At 46.2% G+C, this 19665-nt stretch overlaps 1 protein-coding gene across 2 annotated transcripts in view; it reads right to left on the bottom strand.

The window, feature by feature from the left end:
• The window catches only part of LOC115113127 (alpha-1,3-mannosyl-glycoprotein 4-beta-N-acetylglucosaminyltransferase A-like), an 85318-nt gene extending 69381 nt beyond the window's left edge, over positions 1-15937 (bottom strand). The window contains exons 1-2 of one of the 2 annotated variants that reach the window (XM_029640417.2): positions 15853-15937; positions 14888-15501 (exon numbers count right to left, since the gene is read on the bottom strand). In XM_029640417.2, the coding sequence (XP_029496277.1) occupies positions 14888-14981 (94 nt within the window). In that variant the 5' untranslated portion in view covers positions 14982-15501; positions 15853-15937. Of the gene's footprint in view, positions 1-14887 lie in introns of both variants that reach the window. The other variant, XM_029640408.2, reaches the window with a different exon arrangement.
• Between the last annotated feature and the right edge of the window lie 3728 nt (positions 15938-19665).

Genomic DNA, 19665 nt, shown 5'->3' with positions numbered 1-19665 from the left:
TGGAGTTACTGTATAACCCACGAGTATGGATGAACAACATGGAGTTACTGTATAACCCACGAGTATGGATGGACAACATGGAGTTACTGTATAACCCACGAGTATGGATGGACAACATGGAGTTACTGTATAACCCACGAGTATGGATGGACAACATGGAATTACTGCCATAACAGATTTAACACACACACACACACACACATATAATATATATTTTTAAATGCTATTCGAACGGTTATTGCGGTGACTGCGATCATTTAGCTGGCCAATTACAGTCATCCAAAATGCCATGATCGTCACAGCCCTCGTGTGTGTGTACGTACTGTGTATTGTATGTGTGTGTACATGCTGTGTACTGTGTGTGTGTACGTGCTGTGTACTGTGTGTGTGTGCGTACTGTGTATTGTGTGTGTGTACGTGCTGTGTACTGTGTGTGTGTACGTGCTGTGTACTGTGTGTGTGTACGTGCTGTGTACTGTGTGTGTGTACGTGCTGTGTACTGTGTGTGTACGTGCTGTGTACTGTGTGTGTGTACGTGCTGTGTACTGTGTGTGTGTACTGTGTGTGTACGTGCTGTGTACTGTGTGTGTGTACGTGCTGTGTACTGTGTGTGTGTACGTGCTGTGTACTGTATACTGTGTGTGTGTACGTACTGTGTGTGCACATACTGTGTACTGTGTGTGTGTGTGTGCTGTGTGTACGTACTGTGTACTGTGTGTCTGCACGTACTGTGTACTGTGTGTGTGTGTGTGCTGTGTGTGTACGTACTGTGTACTGTGTGTCTGCACGTACTGTGTACTGTGTGTGTGTGTGTGCTGTGTGTGTACGTACTGTGTACCCTTATCCTGAAGAGCAGGGCACAAACACTTCACCAGAGTTTCCGGGCGAAGGGTTTTGTCAGCACTCTCTCCCTCCACCTCTTCCCCCCTCGGCTCCTCTCCCTCCCTTCTATAATCTGGGCCCTTGGCTTCGCCTCGCTCTGTCTTTCTCTCCCTTTGGCCCCATTAGAAGCATCTGGCTGAGAGAGTCCCTATCTCTCAGCGTCAGAAAATATCACCACACAACCCATAGCAACACACACACAGCACATCGCAACACAAAGACCACAAAAGAGATATATACAGGCTTTTCCCATCTCCATCCCACTCATTCTGTCTCCCTCTCTCTACGGGCATCAGAATTCCCCTCCGTTATCTTCAGAGTCAGTAGCATTCGTTTGTCATAATAACACCTTTCTCCAGCTATTTTGGGACCATTGTGTTTGCAATGAACTGACAAAGGAACGACAGACCAGAGCTGAGAGGAGAAACATGCCCACGGACGGAAAGAGAGAAAATGGAAGGAAGTGTTAGAGGAGAGGAGAGGAGGTAGAACTGGAGGGAGGGATTTATTTGAACTTATCTGAACTTTGAACCTTTTTAACCTCAACTGTGCTGATTAGCCTAATAGTAATGTCTCCTTCCATTACACTGTTTACTGAAAGCAGCCCACTCCTCCACAGATATCGGCACTTAGACTTCTGTTCCCATTGAGCAGTTGTTGTTCCATAGGTTCTGCACTGACCTCCATTAGCAAGGTCTCGTCAATAGAGAGTAGCACACCGCTGGGGAGTAAACTTCAGTCGGAGATCTTGCTGCCCTACATTCCGAGATCTCATTCAGTAGGCTGCTTGACCATTTAGAAAGCGGATTCTCAGAGCCCTTATTCAGAGTCATGTGACGAGATGGGAATGGCAATAAATTGATTTGTTGGATTATTCAATAATGCGAAAACAACTGTTTCGCAATTATGACACACACAAAATCGACTGTTACACACAAACACACTCAAGTCTCTTAAATGCAGAGCCACCTTACACAATCCAAGATACATAGGTCTAAAGCCACAGAGACAGACACAGTTAGCATCTAGGCCTATCCACACCATTCTCACAGTGTTCTCTGCATGCCCACTAACACTGAGCTTTCAAATACTTCACTTTCAGAGTGACTCACTGCCTGAGGCTAAGCAGACTAAACACCCATACGGAAATGAGAATTAAAGAAAGTAGGACCAAGGGTGAAAGAGAGGGGGGACGATGAAATACACTGGATAAAGAGGAGAGAGATGACTTGAGATGACGATCAGAGACGCCGAGAGAGATGACGATCAGAGACCCCGAGAGAGATGACGATCACAGACCCCGAGAGAGATGACGACCAGAGACCCCGAGAGAGATGACAGACCGAGAGAGATGACGATCAGAGACCCCGAGAGAGATGACGATCAGAGACCCCGAGAGAGATGACGATCAGAGACCCCGAGAGGGATGACGATCAGAGACCCCGAGAGAGCGATGACGATCAGAGACCCCGAGAGAGATGGCGATCAGAGACCCCGAGAGAGATGGCGATCACAGTCCCGAGAGAGATGACGATCAGAGACCCCGAGAGAGATGACGATCAGAGACCCCGAGAGAGCGATGACGATCAGAGACCCCGAGAGAGATGACGATCACAGACCCCGAGAGAGATGATGATCAGAGACCCCGAGAGAGATGACCATCAGAGACCCCGAGAGAGATGACTATCAGAGACCCCGAGAGAGATGACGATCAGAGACCCCGAGAGAGATGACGATCAGAGACCCCGAGAGAGATGACGATCAGGGACCCGAGAGAGATGACGATCAGAGACCCGAGAGAGCGATGACGACCAGAGACCCCGAGAGAGATGACAGACCGAGAGAGATGACGATCAGAGACCCCGAGAGAGATGACGATCACAGACCCCGAGAGAGATGACGATCAGAGACCCCGAGAGAGATGACCATCAGAGACCCCGAGAGAGATGACTATCAGAGACCCCGAGAGAGATGACGATCAGAGACCCCGAGAGAGATGACGATCAGAGACCCCGAGAGAGATGACGATCAGGGACCCCGAGAGAGATGACGATCAGAGACCCCGAGAGAGCGATGACGACCAGAGACCCCGAGAGAGATGACAGACCGAGAGAGATGACGATCAGAGACCCCGAGAGAGATGGCGATCAGGGACCCCGAGAGAGATGACGATCAGAGACCCCGAGAGAGATGACAGACCGAGAGAGATGACGATCACAGACCCCGAGAGAGATGACGATCACAGACCCCGAGAGAGATGACGATCAGAGACCCCGAGAGAGATGACGACCAGAGACCCCGAGAGAGATGACGACCAGAGACCCCGAGAGATGACTATCAGAGACCCCGAGAGAGATGACGATCAGAGACCCCGAGAGAGATGACGATCAGAGACCCCGAGAGAGATGACAGACCGAGAGAGATGACGATCACAGACCCCGAGAGAGATGACGATCACAGACCCCGAGAGAGATGACGATCAGAGACCCCGAGAGAGATGACGATCAGAGACCCCGAGAGAGATGACAGACCGAGAGAGATGACGATCACAGACCCCGAGAGAGATGACGATCAGAGACCCCGAGAGAGATGACGATCAGAGACCCCGAGAGAGATGACGATCAGAGACCCCGAGAGAGATGACGACCAGAGACCCCGAGAGAGATGACGACCAGAGACCCCGAGAGATGACTATCAGAGACCCCGAGAGAGATGACGATCAGAGACTCCGAGAGAGATGACGATCAGAGACCCCGAGAGAGATGACAGACCGAGAGAGATGACGATCACAGACCCCGAGAGAGATGACGATCACAGACCCCGAGAGAGATGACGATCAGAGACCCCGAGAGAGATGACGATCAGAGACCCCGAGAGAGATGACAGACCGAGAGAGATGACGATCACAGACCCCGAGAGAGATGACGATCACAGACCCCGAGAGAGATGACGATCAGAGACCCCGAGAGAGATGACGATCAGAGACCCCGAGAGAGATGACGACCAGAGACCCCGAGAGAGATGACGACCAGAGACCCCGAGAGAGATGACTATCAGAGACCCCGAGAGAGATGACGATCAGAGACCCCGAGAGAGATGACGACCAGAGACCCCGAGAGAGATGACTATCAGAGACCCCGAGAGAGATGACGATCAGAGACCCCGAGAGAGATGACTATCAGAGACCCCGAGAGAGCGATGACGATCAGAGACCCCGAGAGAGCGATGACGATCAGAGACCCCGAGAGAGATGATGATCAGAGACCCCGAGAGAGATGACCATCAGAGACCCCGAGAGAGATGACTATCAGAGACCCCGAGAGAGATGACGATCAGAGACCCCGAGAGAGATGACGATCAGAGACCCCGAGAGAGATGACGATCACAGACCCCCGAGAGAGATGACGACCAGAGACCCCGAGAGAGATGACGATCAGAGACCCCGAGAGAGATGACGATCAGAGACCCCGAGAGAGATGACGATCACAGACCCCGAGAGAGATGACGATCACAGACCCCGAGAGAGATGACGACCAGAGACCCCGAGAGAGATGACGACCAGAGACCCCGAGAGAGATGACGATCAGAGACCCCGAGAGAGATGACGATCACAGACCCCGAGAGAGATGACGATCGCAGACCCCGAGAGAGATGACGACCGCAGACCCAGAGAGAGATGACGATCAGAGACCCAGAGAGAGATGACGATCAGAGACCCAGAGAGAGATGACGACCAGAGACCCCGAGAGAGATGACGATCAGAGACCCCGAGAGAGATGACTATCAGAGACCCCGAGAGAGATGACGATCAGAGACCCCGAGAGAGATGACGATCAGAGACCCCGAGAGAGATGACGATCACAGACCCCCGAGAGAGATGACGACCAGAGACCCCGAGAGAGATGACGATCAGAGACCCCGAGAGAGATGACGATCAGAGACCCCGAGAGAGATGACGATCACAGACCCCGAGAGAGATGACGACCACAGACCCCGAGAGAGATGACGACCAGAGACCCCGAGAGAGATGACGACCAGAGACCCCGAGAGAGATGACGATCACAGACCCCGAGAGAGATGACGATCACAGACCCCGAGAGAGATGACGATCGCAGACCCCGAGAGAGATGACGATCGCAGACCCCGAGAGAGATGACGACCGCAGACCCAGAGAGAGATGACGATCAGAGACCCAGAGAGAGATGACGATCAGAGACCCAGAGAGAGATGACGACCAGAGACCCCGAGAGAGATGACGATCAGAGACCCCGAGAGAGATGACGATCACAGACCCCGAGAGAGATGACGATCGCAGACCCCGAGAGAGATGACGATCGCAGACCCCGAGAGAGATGACGACCAGAGACCCAGAGAGAGATGACGATCAGAGACACCGAGAGAGATGACGATCAGAGACTCCGAGAGAGATGACGATCAGAGACCCCGAGAGAGATGACAGACCGAGAGAGATGACGATCACAGACCCCGAGAGAGATGACGATCACAGACCCCGAGAGAGATGACGATCAGAGACCCCGAGAGAGATGACGATCAGAGACCCCGAGAGAGATGACAGACCGAGAGAGATGACGATCACAGACCCCGAGAGAGATGACGATCAGAGACCCCGAGAGAGATGACGACCAGAGACCCCGAGAGAGATGACGACCAGAGACCCCGAGAGAGATGACGACCAGAGACCCCGAGAGAGATGACTATCAGAGACCCCGAGAGAGATGACGATCAGAGACCCCGAGAGAGATGACGACCAGAGACCCCGAGAGAGATGACTATCAGAGACCCCGAGAGAGATGACGATCAGAGACCCCGAGAGAGATGACTATCAGAGACCCCGAGAGAGCGATGACGATCAGAGACCCCGAGAGAGCGATGACGATCAGAGACCCCGAGAGAGATGATGATCAGAGACCCCGAGAGAGATGACCATCAGAGACCCCGAGAGAGATGACTATCAGAGACCCCGAGAGAGATGACGATCAGAGACCCCGAGAGAGATGACGATCAGAGACCCCGAGAGAGATGACGATCACAGACCCCCGAGAGAGATGACGACCAGAGACCCCGAGAGAGATGACGATCAGAGACCCCGAGAGAGATGACGATCAGAGACCCCGAGAGAGATGACGATCACAGACCCCGAGAGAGATGACGATCACAGACCCCGAGAGAGATGACGACCAGAGACCCCGAGAGAGATGACGACCAGAGACCCCGAGAGAGATGACGATCACAGACCCCGAGAGAGATGACGATCACAGACCCCGAGAGAGATGACGATCGCAGACCCCGAGAGAGATGACGACCGCAGACCCAGAGAGAGATGACGATCAGAGACCCAGAGAGCGATGACGATCAGAGACCCAGAGAGAGATGACGACCAGAGACCCCGAGAGAGATGACGATCAGAGACCCCGAGAGAGATGACGATCACAGACCCCGAGAGAGATGACGATCGCAGACCCCGAGAGAGATGACGATCGCAGACCCCGAGAGAGATGACGACCAGAGACCCAGAGAGAGATGACGATCAGAGACACCGAGAGAGATGACGATCAGAGACCCCGAGAGAGATGACGATCAGAGACCCCGAGAGAGATGACGATCAGAGACCCCGAGAGAGATGACGATCAGAGACCGAGAGCGATGACGATCAGAGACCCCGAGAGCGATGACGATCAGAGACCCCGAGAGCGATGACTACCAGAGACCCTGAGAGAGATGACGACCAGAGACCCCGAGAGAGATGACGACCAGAGACCGAGAGAGATGACGACCAGAGACCCCGAGAGAGATGACGATCAGAGACCCCGAGAGAGATGACGACCAGAGACCCCGAGAGAGATGACGACCAGAGACCCCAAGAGAGATGACGACCAGAGACCCCGAGAGAGATGACGACCAGAGACCCCGAGAGAGATGACGATCAGAGACCCCGAGAGAGATGACGATCAGAGACCCCGAGAGAGATGACGAGAAAGACAAGCAGAAGAGGGCAAGACTAGGGAAAGAAAGAAGAAAGTGAGAAAGACGGTACAACAGAAAGAGGGATATAGAGACACAAAGACAGGGGATTGGTTGTGAGAGGAAGTGATGAATTGTAAAACAAGCTCTTTAGGCTTAATCAGTGTTTATCTAATCTAATGTATACCAGGGAGAGACGCAAGCTATGGTACAGCCAATCAGTGTTTATCTAACCTAATTTATACCAGGGAGAGACAAGATCAGTAACATCCCGGTGTCCGGGAGGCTAAACAACACTTGGCTATCGTGCCCAGACAGCACACTGGTCTGAATGTGAGAAACACAAGAGACACTTATCCATAGCCAGCACAACTCTGCTTAGCTATGGAGTCTGACTGACGGTTGGTCCAGGGGGAGCAGCCAATGAGTGTCTATGAATACAAAGTATTGTGCCACACTACGCTGCTCTGTAACTCGCCCTGGATGACATTTGGGAAGGTGTCCGTCCGTCTGTCTGTGCTACTCCTCCTAACGCAGACACAAACAGAACAATAAAACCACACATGCACAAGGCTGTGTGTAAACAACACTACAACCACACATGCACAAGGCTATGTGTAAACAACACTAAAACCACACATGCACAAGGCTGGGTGTAAAACAACACTAAAACCACACATGCACAAGGCTGGGTGTAAACAACACTAAAACCACACATGCACAAGGCTGGGTGCTTGAGTGGAGGAAGAATGCATGCAGTTCCATTTGGCAAATCTGACCATAAAACTATCCTGCTGATTCCTGCTTACATGCAAACACTCGAAACAGGAAGTACTAGTGACGAGCTCAATACAGAAGTGGTCCGATGAAGCGGACGCTATGCTAAAGTAATGTTTTGCTAGCACAGACTGGAATATGTTCCGTGATTCATCCGATGACAATGAGCAGTTTACCACATCAGTCACCGGCTTCCTTAATAAATGCATCGATGACGTTGTACCCAAAGTGACCGTACATATCCTAACCAGAAGCCATGGATTACAGGCAACATCCACATCAGGCTAAAGGCTAGAGCTGCTGCTTTCAAGGAGGGGGACACTAACCCGAACGCTTATAATAAATCATGCTACGCCATCCGACAAACCAATGAACAAGCAAAGCGACAACACAGGACTAAGACCGACTCAACTACACCGGCTCTGACGCTCGTCGGCTGTGGCAGGGCTTGCCAACTATGACAGATTAAAGGGAAGCCCAGCCACGAGCTGCCCAATGACACAAGCCTACCAGATGAACTGAGAGCCTTTTATGCTCGCTTCGAGGCAGGCAACACTAAACCATGCATGAGAAGACCAGCTGTTCCGGACGACTGCATGATCACGCTCTCCGTGCTGATGTGAGTAAGACCTTTAAACAGGAAAACATTCACAAGGCCGCAGAACCAGACATATTACCAGGGTGTGTACTCAAGAGCATGCGTTGACCAGCTGGCAAGCGTCTTCACTGACATTTTCAACCTCTCCCTGACCCAGTCTGTAATACCTACATGTTTCAAGCAGACCACCATAGTCCCTGTGCCCAAGAATGCCAAAGTAACATGTCTAAATTATTAAATTAATCTCCCCATAGCACTCACATCAAAACCATTATCCCAGACACCCTGGACCCACTCCAATTGCATACTGTCCCAACAGATCCATAGATGATGCAATCTCTATTGCACTCCACACTGCCCTTTCCCACCTGGACAAAAGGAACACCTACAGTGGGGCAAAAAAGTATTTAGTCAGCCACCAATTGTGCAAGTTCTCCCACTTAAAAAGATGAGAGGCCTGTAATTGTAATCTTAGGTACACTTCAACTATGACAGACAAAATGAGAAAAAAAAATCCAGAAAAATCACATTGTAGGATTTTTAATGAATTTATTTGCAAATTATGGTGGACAATAAGTATTTGGTCAATAACAAAAGTTTCTCTCAATATGTTGTTATATACCCTTTGTTGGCAATGACAGAGGTCAAACGTTTTCTGTAAGTCTTCACAAGGTTTTCACACACTGTTGCTGGTATTTTGGCCCATTCCTCCATGCAGATCTCCTCTAGAGCAGTGATGTTTTGGGGCTGTTGCTGGGCAACACAGACTTTCAACTCCCTCCAAAGATTTTCTATGGGGTTGAGATCTGGAGACTGGCTAGGCCACTCCAGGACCTTGAAATGCTTCTTACGAAGCCACTCCTTCGTTGCCCGGGCGGTGTGTTTGGGATCATTGTCATGCTGGAAGACCCAGCCACGTTTCATCTTCAATGCCCTTGCTGATGGAAGGAGGTTTTCACTCAACATCTCACTATACATGGCACCATTCATTCTTTCCTTTACACAGATCAGTCGTCCTGGTCCCTTGCAGAAAAACAGCCCCAAAGCATGATGTTTCCACCCCCATGCTTCACAGTAGGTATGGTGTTCTTTGGATGCAACTCAGCATTCATTATCCTCCAAACACAACAAGTTGAGTTTTTACCAAAAGATTCTATTTTGGTTTCATCTGACCATATGACATTCTCCCAATCTTCCACTGGATCATCCAAATGCTCTCTAGCAAACTTCAGACGGGCCTGGACATGTACTGGCTTAAGCAGGGGGACACGTCTGGCACTGCAGGATTTGAGTCCCTGGCGGCGTAGTGTGTTACTGATAGTAGGCTTTGTTACTTTGGTCCCAGCTCTCTGCAGGTCATTCACTAGGTCCCCCCGTGTGGTTCTGGGATTTTTGCTCACCATTCTTGTGATCATTTTGATCTCACGGGGTGAGATCTTGCGTGGAGCCCCAGATCGAGGGAGATTATCAGTGGTCTTGTATGTCTTCCATTTCCTAATAATTGCTCTCACAGTTGATTTCTTCAAACCAAGCTGCTTACCTATTGCAGATTCAGTCTTCCCAGCCTGGTGCAGGTCTACAATTTTGTTTCTGGTGTCCTTTGACAGCTCTTTGGTCTTGGCCATAGTGGAGTTTGGAGTGTGACTGTTTAAAGAGGTTGTGGACAGGTGTATTTTATACTGATAACAAGTTCAAACAGGTGCCATTAATTCAGGTAATGAGTGGAGGACAGAGGAGCCTCTTATAGAAGAAGCTACAGGTCTGTGAGAGCCAGAAATCTTGCTTGTTTGTAGGTGACCAAATACTTATATTCCACCATAATTTGCAAATAAATTCATTAAAAATCCTAATGTTATTTTCTGGATATTTTTTTTTCTAATTTTGTCTGTCATAGTTGAAGTGTACCTATGATGAAAATGACAGGCCTCTCTCATCTTTTTAAGTGGGAGAACTTGAACAATTGGTGGCTGACTAAATACTTTTTTGCCCCACTGTATATGAGAATGCTGTTCATTGACTTCAGCTCAGGGTTCAACATCGTGTGCCCTCAAAGCTCATCACTAAGGACACTGGGACTGAACACTTCCATCTGAAACTGTATCCTGAACTTCTTGACGAGACCCCCCAGGTGGTGAGGGTAGGCAACAACACATCCGCCACGCTGACCCTCCTGTACTCCCTGTTCACCCACGACTGCGATCTGCACACGACTCCAACACCATCATTAAGTTTCCCGACCACACGAATGTGGTAGGCATGATAACTGACAACGATGAGACAGCCTATATTGAGGAGGTCAGAGACCTGGCAGTGTGGTGCCAGGATAACCTCTCCCTCAATATCAGCAAGACAAAGGAGTTGATCATGGACTACAGGAAACAGAGGGCTGAGCATGCCCCCATTCACATAGACAGGGCTGTAGTGGAGCGGGTTGAGCGCTTCAAGTTCCTAGGTGTCCACATTACTAAGGATCTATCATAGTCCAAACACACCAACACAGTCATGAAGAGGCCACAACAACGCCTCTTCCCCCTCAGGAGGCTGAAAAGATTTGGAATGGGGCCCTCAGATCCTCAGTCAGTTCTACAGCTCTACCATTGAGAGCATCTCGACTAGCTGCATCACCGCTTGGAATGGCAACTGCTTGGCATACAACAGTTTACACCCAAAAACTATTTAATCAATTATAGAATAAGGCTGTAGCAAAATGTGGAAAAGGTCAAGGGGTATGAATACTTTCCGAAAGCCAAGTTATCATTGCTCATTGTGCATCTATTATCAAGCGTTTTACTTTTCTATTATTTCTCTAATTTATTTCTCTCTGCATTGTTGGGAAGGGCCTGTAAGTAAGCATTTCACTTTTAGTCCAAATCTGTTGTTTACGAAACATGTGACAAATACATTAGAGTTTCACAATCCTTCCTCCAGTTTTAGGAATTAACGATGACAGACATGTTATATCATGCAGTGCATGATCGAGGCCTATTCCTGGGTGTCTCTCGTTCTCTTTTCGTTCTTTTAATTTGTGAGGATTTCTGATTTCAGTATGTGTGTGGCAGGGTTTCCGTTAGGGTTAGGGTTAGAGTTTTGGCAAAACAAGGCTTTTTATTAATTGATGGAAATACCAGTCAAAGGAAAAACATTTGACCGTCATGCTTACCGGTCTATAGGAACATTTGCATAATTTTGTGGAATTAAAATTCTCATCTGTGTATTTCCAGCAGTCATGTATTTTATTTATCCAACACAATTAATACACAAGCGCACAGCTTACAGAGCCTATTTTGAGCTGGATTTATCCTGTAGCTCCACAGCAGGTTGCTGCTGAAGTAAAACGTGCTTTTAGAAGCCAATTTATTGCACAACAATTCTAAATGCAATCTCCTATTAAAAACAGTTTTGGTGCAAGATTAAAAGGAGCTACTATTTTTATTTCTCAACTGGTAATTGAAGCAAGCCTCTCATTCACCATTCAAGTGCATGCAACAGGCTATCAGCGCGTCACCTACAACTTTACAATGTGAGCTGGAGGCTGTACTCATTCTGAAAATATACTTAAAAATGTATGAAACCTTGAATGTTTTATTTCATGTTATGAGGCAGGTCTTACCTTACTTCAAAGTAGCCTATAGGCTTATTCCAACATTGGACACGTAGAGGCAATTAAATAGGCGGCTTGTGAGTTAAGTTTGGAGAAGCTTATAATTTATCCTACCATTTCTACTGTCTGAGTTACAGTTGATTTTAATATGAGTATTTTCGTGGAACAGTTTAATTTCAATAATAATGTTTTAGTTTCTCAAAAGCATTGTCACGTGGTTAATCATAACAATCTGAATTAAAATGATAAAAACCTAAAAGTTGAAAGTCAACTAATGTGAGATCACCAGCCTCTGCCTTATGGACACATTGATACACCGTGATTCATTGGCGATGTAATGGGAATTTGTATGTTTGTGCTTATAACTAATTTCTGTGTTCATGCAAGTGGCTGACTGTACAAATCACCTATCAGTAGCTGCAATTTGGCAGTACGCCCAGATGTTGTTTTGAGAACAAGAAAGATATTTCAGTTTCAAGGTCTCAGCTTAGAGAGGAGAAGCCTCGTGAGGTTTTGGTCTGTCACATGTTACGAACCAGTATTGGTCAGTCACATGAATTAAACAAAATGGTAATGATTCATTAATTATGCTAAATCATGCAAATAACATGTCTGTGTATAGCCGTATAAGAACACTGCTGAGTCTGCCCAGAGAAAGCTCCTGATTGACATGTGTACTATGGTGCATTGAGTTGGTTGGAACCTCTCCAGCACGCTGACAATACACGCTCCCTCAACATTATCAGGACAGAGAAAACAGACATGCTCGGGCGCACACGCTCCCTCAACATTATCAGGACAGAGAAACCAGACATGCTCGGGTGTGCACGCTCCCTCAACATTATCAGGACAGAGAAACCAGACATGCTCGGGTGTGCACGCTCCCTCAACATTATCAGGACAGAGAAACCAGACACATGCTCGGGTGTGCACGCTCCCTAAACATTATCAGGACAGAGAAACCAGACACATGCTCATTGCTCACATGGAGCACTCCAACAATATTATTATTATTATATTTTTTTTTTTACATATCTCGTAAATTATGGTTATGAAATAAACGAAAACTTGTTTCTCACAAATGTAGCAGGTCGTGAACTCTGCAAATGTTTCCACTCCAAGATTTTGAACGGTAAATTACTGTAATTAATACTAGGGCTGTTGTGGTGGCCATATTGACTGGTGGTCATATTGACTGCAGTCAAATTCCACGTGACCGTTGAGTCACGGTAATCTCCTTTTATGCACTCTGGACATGCCTTTGTAGTACCCAACTTGCTAACACAAATCAGGTCCTAATGGCCTGGTCCTCAGGGTTCTATTGTCCCTCTAACCCAGGGGTGGGCAATTCCAGTCCTCAGGGGGCCTGATTGGTGTCACAGTTTTGCCCCAGCTAACACACCTGACTCCAATAATCACCTAGTCATGATCTTCAGTTTAGAATACAATTTGATTAATCAGCTGTGTTTGCTAAGGATGGAGAAAAAAATAAAAACACTCAGGCCCCTGAGGACTGGAGTTTCCCACCCCTGGTCTAACCACTGACATCAATGGAAATACAATAGAAAATCACATCAAAACACTTATCATCATAACAGTATACCTATCATATTTTTAAAACTCACCTCACTGTGATGATCAATTTGAAGAAAGTTCAACAGCAGGTTGAAACAGTGTAAAACATGGTTGTTGTAGATGTTGTTTCAAAGTCTAACGCAACGAAATGGACAGCGCTACAGTTAGCCTACAATTACTGAATTTGTATTGGATTTTCAATAACCAAGTAATGGGGTATTTTTTCTATTGTCATAACTGAGTGGTATTCCCTTCGGCTACACAGAATATCTCGCCACCAGGCAAGGAACACAGAGCGCAAGCTTTTAGTGCTACTTTCTCAAATCATCAATAGCCTTTAGTTGCACCATGCAGCCCAGTGGTTAGAGCGTTGGGCCAGCGAGTAACCGAAAGGTTGCTGGATGGAATCCCTGAGGTTGCTGGATAGAATCCCTGAGCTGACAAGGTAAAAAAAAATATGTTGTTCTGCCCCTGAACAAGGAAGTTAACCCACTGTTTCCCGGTAGGTCGTCAATGTAAATAAGAATTTGTTAACTGATTTGCCTAGTTAAATAAAGGTAAAATAAACAGCCTAATCACAAGCCTTGGCTTAGAATTGATCTAAAGGCCACAATTATTTACACTCTGCAAATAACAAACCACAGATAGGAGCCAGATGTCTGACAGGATGTATAAATGAAGCATCCTTTTAGAAAATTTCACTTAGCACCAAATATAGTTCAATGCGAAAAGATTGAAGAAAGAAACAGGATGAAAAAGAAAATCCAGTTGGTTTCTTATCAACAAACTAGGACTACATTTTTAGTACACAAGTGTGTGTAAATGTTATTCTAATCGATAAATCGACGGGTCGAACTGGGGAATTATTGACTGTCGATTTACTGTCAAAATACACGAGCAAGAGGATCGATCTTGTACTCGGCTCGCTAGTTGGTTGGGTTGCATGAAAAACTCAACAGCTGTGGATTTGCATAGCTTTACTGTATCTGGCTTCGATACCTGCTATCATCAGACATCCGGATGATATGATTCTTACGGAAAGCCATGTCCAACTGTGACAGTGTAGGGCTGGTTGCCATATATAACCCTTCTATGTAGCCGTCTGTGTCAGTATCCTAACGTCCAGGTTTGAAGATTAAGCTTCATAACCAGCCAACAACACAACTCATATTTAGAGTGTCTGTCTGTCACTGCATTAAGTCCTTCATAGCTCCGTTGGTAGAGCATGGCGAATGTAACGCCAGGGTAGTGGGACCGATTCCCAGGACAACCCATATGTAATAGTCTGCTAAATGGCATAGCTAGCTATATAGTTAGAAAATGTGTTCCTAGCGGTTAGCTTGCTGTCCATCAACCAGTCATTGCAAATAGCTGTCAAAACCGTTAGCTGGCTAGCCAACTGTAAATGATTGAATGACAGAAATCGAGCGGTAGCACACCATAGCTGCTGACAATCGAGTTTGCTTACTTACCTTTGCCATTTTGCCAGGATGTGTACCAAGACAGACTGAGAAACGACGTGAAGAAAATTATCGCAGTCGCCACCGTTCCATTTCTGAGCCTCATCTCATTTCAGCGATTCTCTCCACGAAGCGTGGGGACCCGAGGGAGCCGTGCCTCTCGCCTTCTTCCTCTGGGGTTGTCAGTCCAGGCGGAGGCGCGTGATTACGGTTGCCCAACTCGGGTAGTACCGGGGGGACGTTGGAAGGAAGCGAGGAGGTTTGAGAAGCTAGCTAACTGGGAAGGGGAATGGACGTCTCTCTGTCCCTGTCTGCCGTGACGAGTCCTCAGCGTCGTTTCCGTGAGTGACTGATGATCTCTCGCTCTGTGGTTGATGATGATCTCTCCTCTCGCTCTGTGGTTGATGATGATCTCTCCTCTCGCTCTGTGGTTGATGATGATTTCTCCCTCGCTCTCTCGCTTGAGGGTGGTAAAATCACGAGGCAGCTCTTCCTTTTTTAAATGTGAGCATGGTCGGGCGATGCGATTATTCCCCTCCACTCACTGCATAAAGTGATCAGGATAACTGAAAGATCCTGAACAGAAGTGTTGACACGGCTCCTTAATCTTCTGCACTCGGATGATTCTGGGGATGGCAAGAGCAAACCGAATCAACTAGTTTGACAAGAAGCGAACATCTGCATGAACTAGATATTTATTTTCAGCTGATCAAAGTTGACAAGCAGCAACCACTGACGTGCTGATGGAAGTCATAAGGTAGCAAAACAAGTAACTAGCTAGTTGACACATTCAGCAGATGGAGGATAGTCTTTGCTGGGAACCAGCCCAAACCCAAGATGTGGATGTGCTTCTTCATAGACCTTAGCTTAGCTAGTTATCATATCCCCTCGCAAGATAAGGTTAAAAAGATTCATTAAAATATTTAACTACACTAGTGGCTGGCAGGCTACATATAGCGAGCTTCACAGTTGGATACCTGTCTTCTGATTAGACTCCCACGCTGGCTGCTTAGCTAGCTAGCTAGCTATACTGCTGCACAGCACACACACAGCAGGCTCGCTCGCGATATGTTCCATTCTCCTCTTCAGCATAAAATTAGCTAGTTTGACAGCAGTTTCCGACCCTACTGTTATGCTTGTTTACACTGAGCTGCACTGGGGTCAGAACGCAATCATGGAAAACGTACCACAATGCAGGGGTTGGGTCTTTGCATGTAAAAAAAAATATATAAGTGTCAAATAAGCTTGTAGACCAATCAGGATCTGAGTATGACTGTACATTGCATAATAATGTAACACATTCATACATTTTGAATGTAGATATTACACATTGATTACAGTCACTGATATATAATGTCACTGTGATTCACCGAGACCTATGCTATGATGCTGGTGAAGTTGTCTCGCACACCTACCGCAGGAGGCAGACCCAAGCTCTGGGACAGTGATGATCAGAAAAAAAGCTAGCTAGCTGATGGATCCAAACAATGTTCTCCCACAAAAAAACATAGCAAAACAACATCTATATAGCTAGGTGTCATCTGAAATACCCCTAATTTATAAGACAGTTTTTGTATTTGGTTGATGATGGTCAGACGCGGTCAAGCTACACTAGCCATATGAAGCTAGCTAGCTGCTTATAATGTTAGCTTGGGGGAACAGGGATAGGTCGCTGGCTATCCTGATAGTTTGTTATCTAGCTAGCTAGTTAATTTCATAAATTGAAGTTTGACTTCAGTAGAACAACCACTGATTTTTTGTTGTTGTTGCAGTTTCTGGTCATTGTTTTCAGTCTGGTTGCATTGGTGTTAGCTAGCTACCAAGCTGAAGCTAGCTAGCTAGCTACCCCAGAAGTTGCTAATAACATTTGTATCAAAGATATTTGTGACTGTCATACTGCAAACCGAAGTCAACGTAGTAGGGAGACAGCCTACCTCAAGTTTCCAAACTGTCATTAATGTTGACAAAATGCTTGATTATTACTCTGTATTTTAACTAACTAGGAGGAATCAGGTGCAACTGCTTGGGATGTGGCTGGCAGGCAGAAGCATCAGGATCACCATTCTTTCTCCGTACCTCTGCGATGGTTTAGAATGCTAAAATGTTTGATCCTGCTCCTTCAAATGCTCATTCAGACGTTTTTCCATTCGGTCTAACAAATAATGGCTTACCAACAAGGTATTGTAAACACGTTGTGGCCGATGTTTCTGATTGTTTGCAGACTTTAATTTGTATTTTTTTGTACAGCTTTGACAGTGCTACTGGCTGTAGTGGTGGCGCTTGGCTTGCGCATGCAATTCAGCACACACAACATTCTATAATAGAATGTTATTAGCGATGGCTACTGCTAACTAGCATGAGTACAAAAAGGGCAGTTTTCCGGCAAAACTTGCACTATTTCAATCTTCTTGATGTATCAGTGTGGATAAAGGTCAAATTTGGAGTACAGTGACAAATCCCAGTTAGCAATGAGTACTTGGGAGGCCGGCGTCCCTCCACAGAGGCCGTGCGGTAACTTTAAAATATATATAAAAATCCTCATACAGCCCCCTCACCCTTCACCTGCCCAGTCGGAGGCAAGACACTTTTTCAGCATCAAGTCAAATAGAATCAAATGTATTTATGTAGCCCTTCTTACATCCGCTGATATCTCAAAGTGCTGTACAGAAACCCAGCCTAAAACCCCAAACAGCAAGCAATGCAGGTGTAGAAGCACGGTCAGTGGCATGCCTACTCCGTCGCCAACATTTTTAAAAAAAATGTATTTGATTTAGATTATTTAAGGTACATTGGATGCCATCTCCATTGGGAAAGGTGCTGCAAATGATTGTGTTTGCAAAATATCAGATAACGAGGGCCAGTCCTGTTCACCTGGATCCACTGGTGACGACAAAGCAATAACATTTTATTTGACTGGATTTGATATGTACTTTCAGGCTTCTCACAGTGCAACGGCGACAAAAGTGACAGTAATCAAATAAGTAACAGAGGAAAGCAATCAAATTAGTGACAGTGTAACTGTATAACATACTAATATAAAAATACTAAATAAACAAAATCAGGTACAACAGGAAGCAGATCAAATAAAATAAACCTTTATTTATTATTGCCTATAGGGATATAGTAGGCTATGGACATTGTTAGCCCATGTGCATAGTGAGTGGAATAAGTGGAACAGTTGCAGCATATCAATCATATGAAAGTGTATACATTAGTAGTGCAGTAAGGGGACATAACTATTGCATTGGTCCGGTAGACAAAACGGATTTCAGTGTGTACAGAATATGAATAACTGTTAAGTGTGTGGTAGAGTGCAGTAGTCAGCCCAGGGTTCAGCTGTTGGAACAGTCTTATGGTTTGGTGGGGTAGAAGCAAGCTTTGAGACAGGTTGTCTGAGACGTTAGCAAGTAACGTTAACTAGTTAGGCAATCTAGCATTATTGTCCTCATTGACGTGAACATTACACAAGTAAAACTACTCACAAATGAAGAAAAGCAGTAATGTTAGTTACTTGAGAAAACTAACTTTGCATTCCAATCTGGTACATAAACAGAATAAAAACTAGGTTTAACTTGATTTTTTTTTTAAATATATAAAAACACCAGCTAAGCTATCTAGCTATCTATTGTCTCCTGCAAATGAGTCACTCCATGCATGATTCAAAATCCAGGCTAGTGAATTGGTTCTCCATCTATCTATAACCGACTGAATGGGTGATGCTAGTGTGTTATTGTTCCGTATTTCCAAACGTTTAGTGGTGTAAAATAATCATAATTTTGTTCCAAAAGCCTGTGGAATTTCTTTGGTTTGTAAACTCGATAGAAGATGGTAACAAATAACTTCCTGTTGAGGCTTTTTGGCTTCTTCTGTGGTGTTTAAGAGGTACGTAGTGATCAACACTTTTCTTCAAGTGGGTACAGCTGTTTCGAGAGGGACATTTATTGTTAGAAAGGAACCATTTGTATTGCCTCAATTATATAGTATATTAAATCAATGGCAAAAATGTAGACTATTTTGGGTCATAGTGAATATATCATTAATCTACTTAAACTAAATCATTAGGTGTAACACAGGTGCAAAAGCAGCCTGCCAAGGGATTATGATAGGAGGCCAGAGATGCAAATCTGGCCCCAGATTCACAAAACACTTCTTACGCATAAACTTAAGAAGCGTGTTAAGAAAAATAATAAGCTCATAAGATAGTTCATGAGTGCAATTTTTCTCAAGAATGTTTTATGAATCTGGGCTCAGGTCTTGAACTTTGCCATTTGCCCGCTTGCAGTAGGAATTTATAGCCTTGGGCATAAAGGCAAATAGCAAGTGGGAGCACATTTTCTGCATTGAGCTATGTTTTCTGACCCATACCTCAAGCCAGCTCCATTGTGTCATAATGTAACCATGATTGCATTCTGACCCCAGCGCAGCTCAGTGTAAATAAGCATAAGGTAGAATCGGAACCTGTTGGCTAGTTATCTAATTACTTGATACCTGCAACCTAAATTACAGTACAACCATTAAAAACTACAACAGCATCAATGTAACAGTATAGATCCGTCCCTCTCTTCGCCCCAACCTGGGCTCGAACGTAGGTCCCTCTGCACACATCAACCACAGTCACTCACAAAGCATTGTTACCCATCGCGCCATTGTTACCCATCACTACTTCAAGGTCTCAGACCGAGTGACGTCAGCGATCGAAACGCTATTAGCTAGCCATTTCACATCAGTTACACACACACCTGCGCAGTGCAGAATTTATGGGATGCTGGAGCTAGTAAAACACACACCAC

This window comes from Oncorhynchus nerka, linkage group LG3 (assembly GCF_034236695.1).
Source record: "Oncorhynchus nerka isolate Pitt River linkage group LG3, Oner_Uvic_2.0, whole genome shotgun sequence".
Classification (NCBI taxonomy): Eukaryota; Metazoa; Chordata; class Actinopteri; order Salmoniformes; family Salmonidae; genus Oncorhynchus; species Oncorhynchus nerka.
Note: the sequence above shows the minus strand (reverse complement) of the source record. Positions and strands in the feature narration are given on the sequence as shown.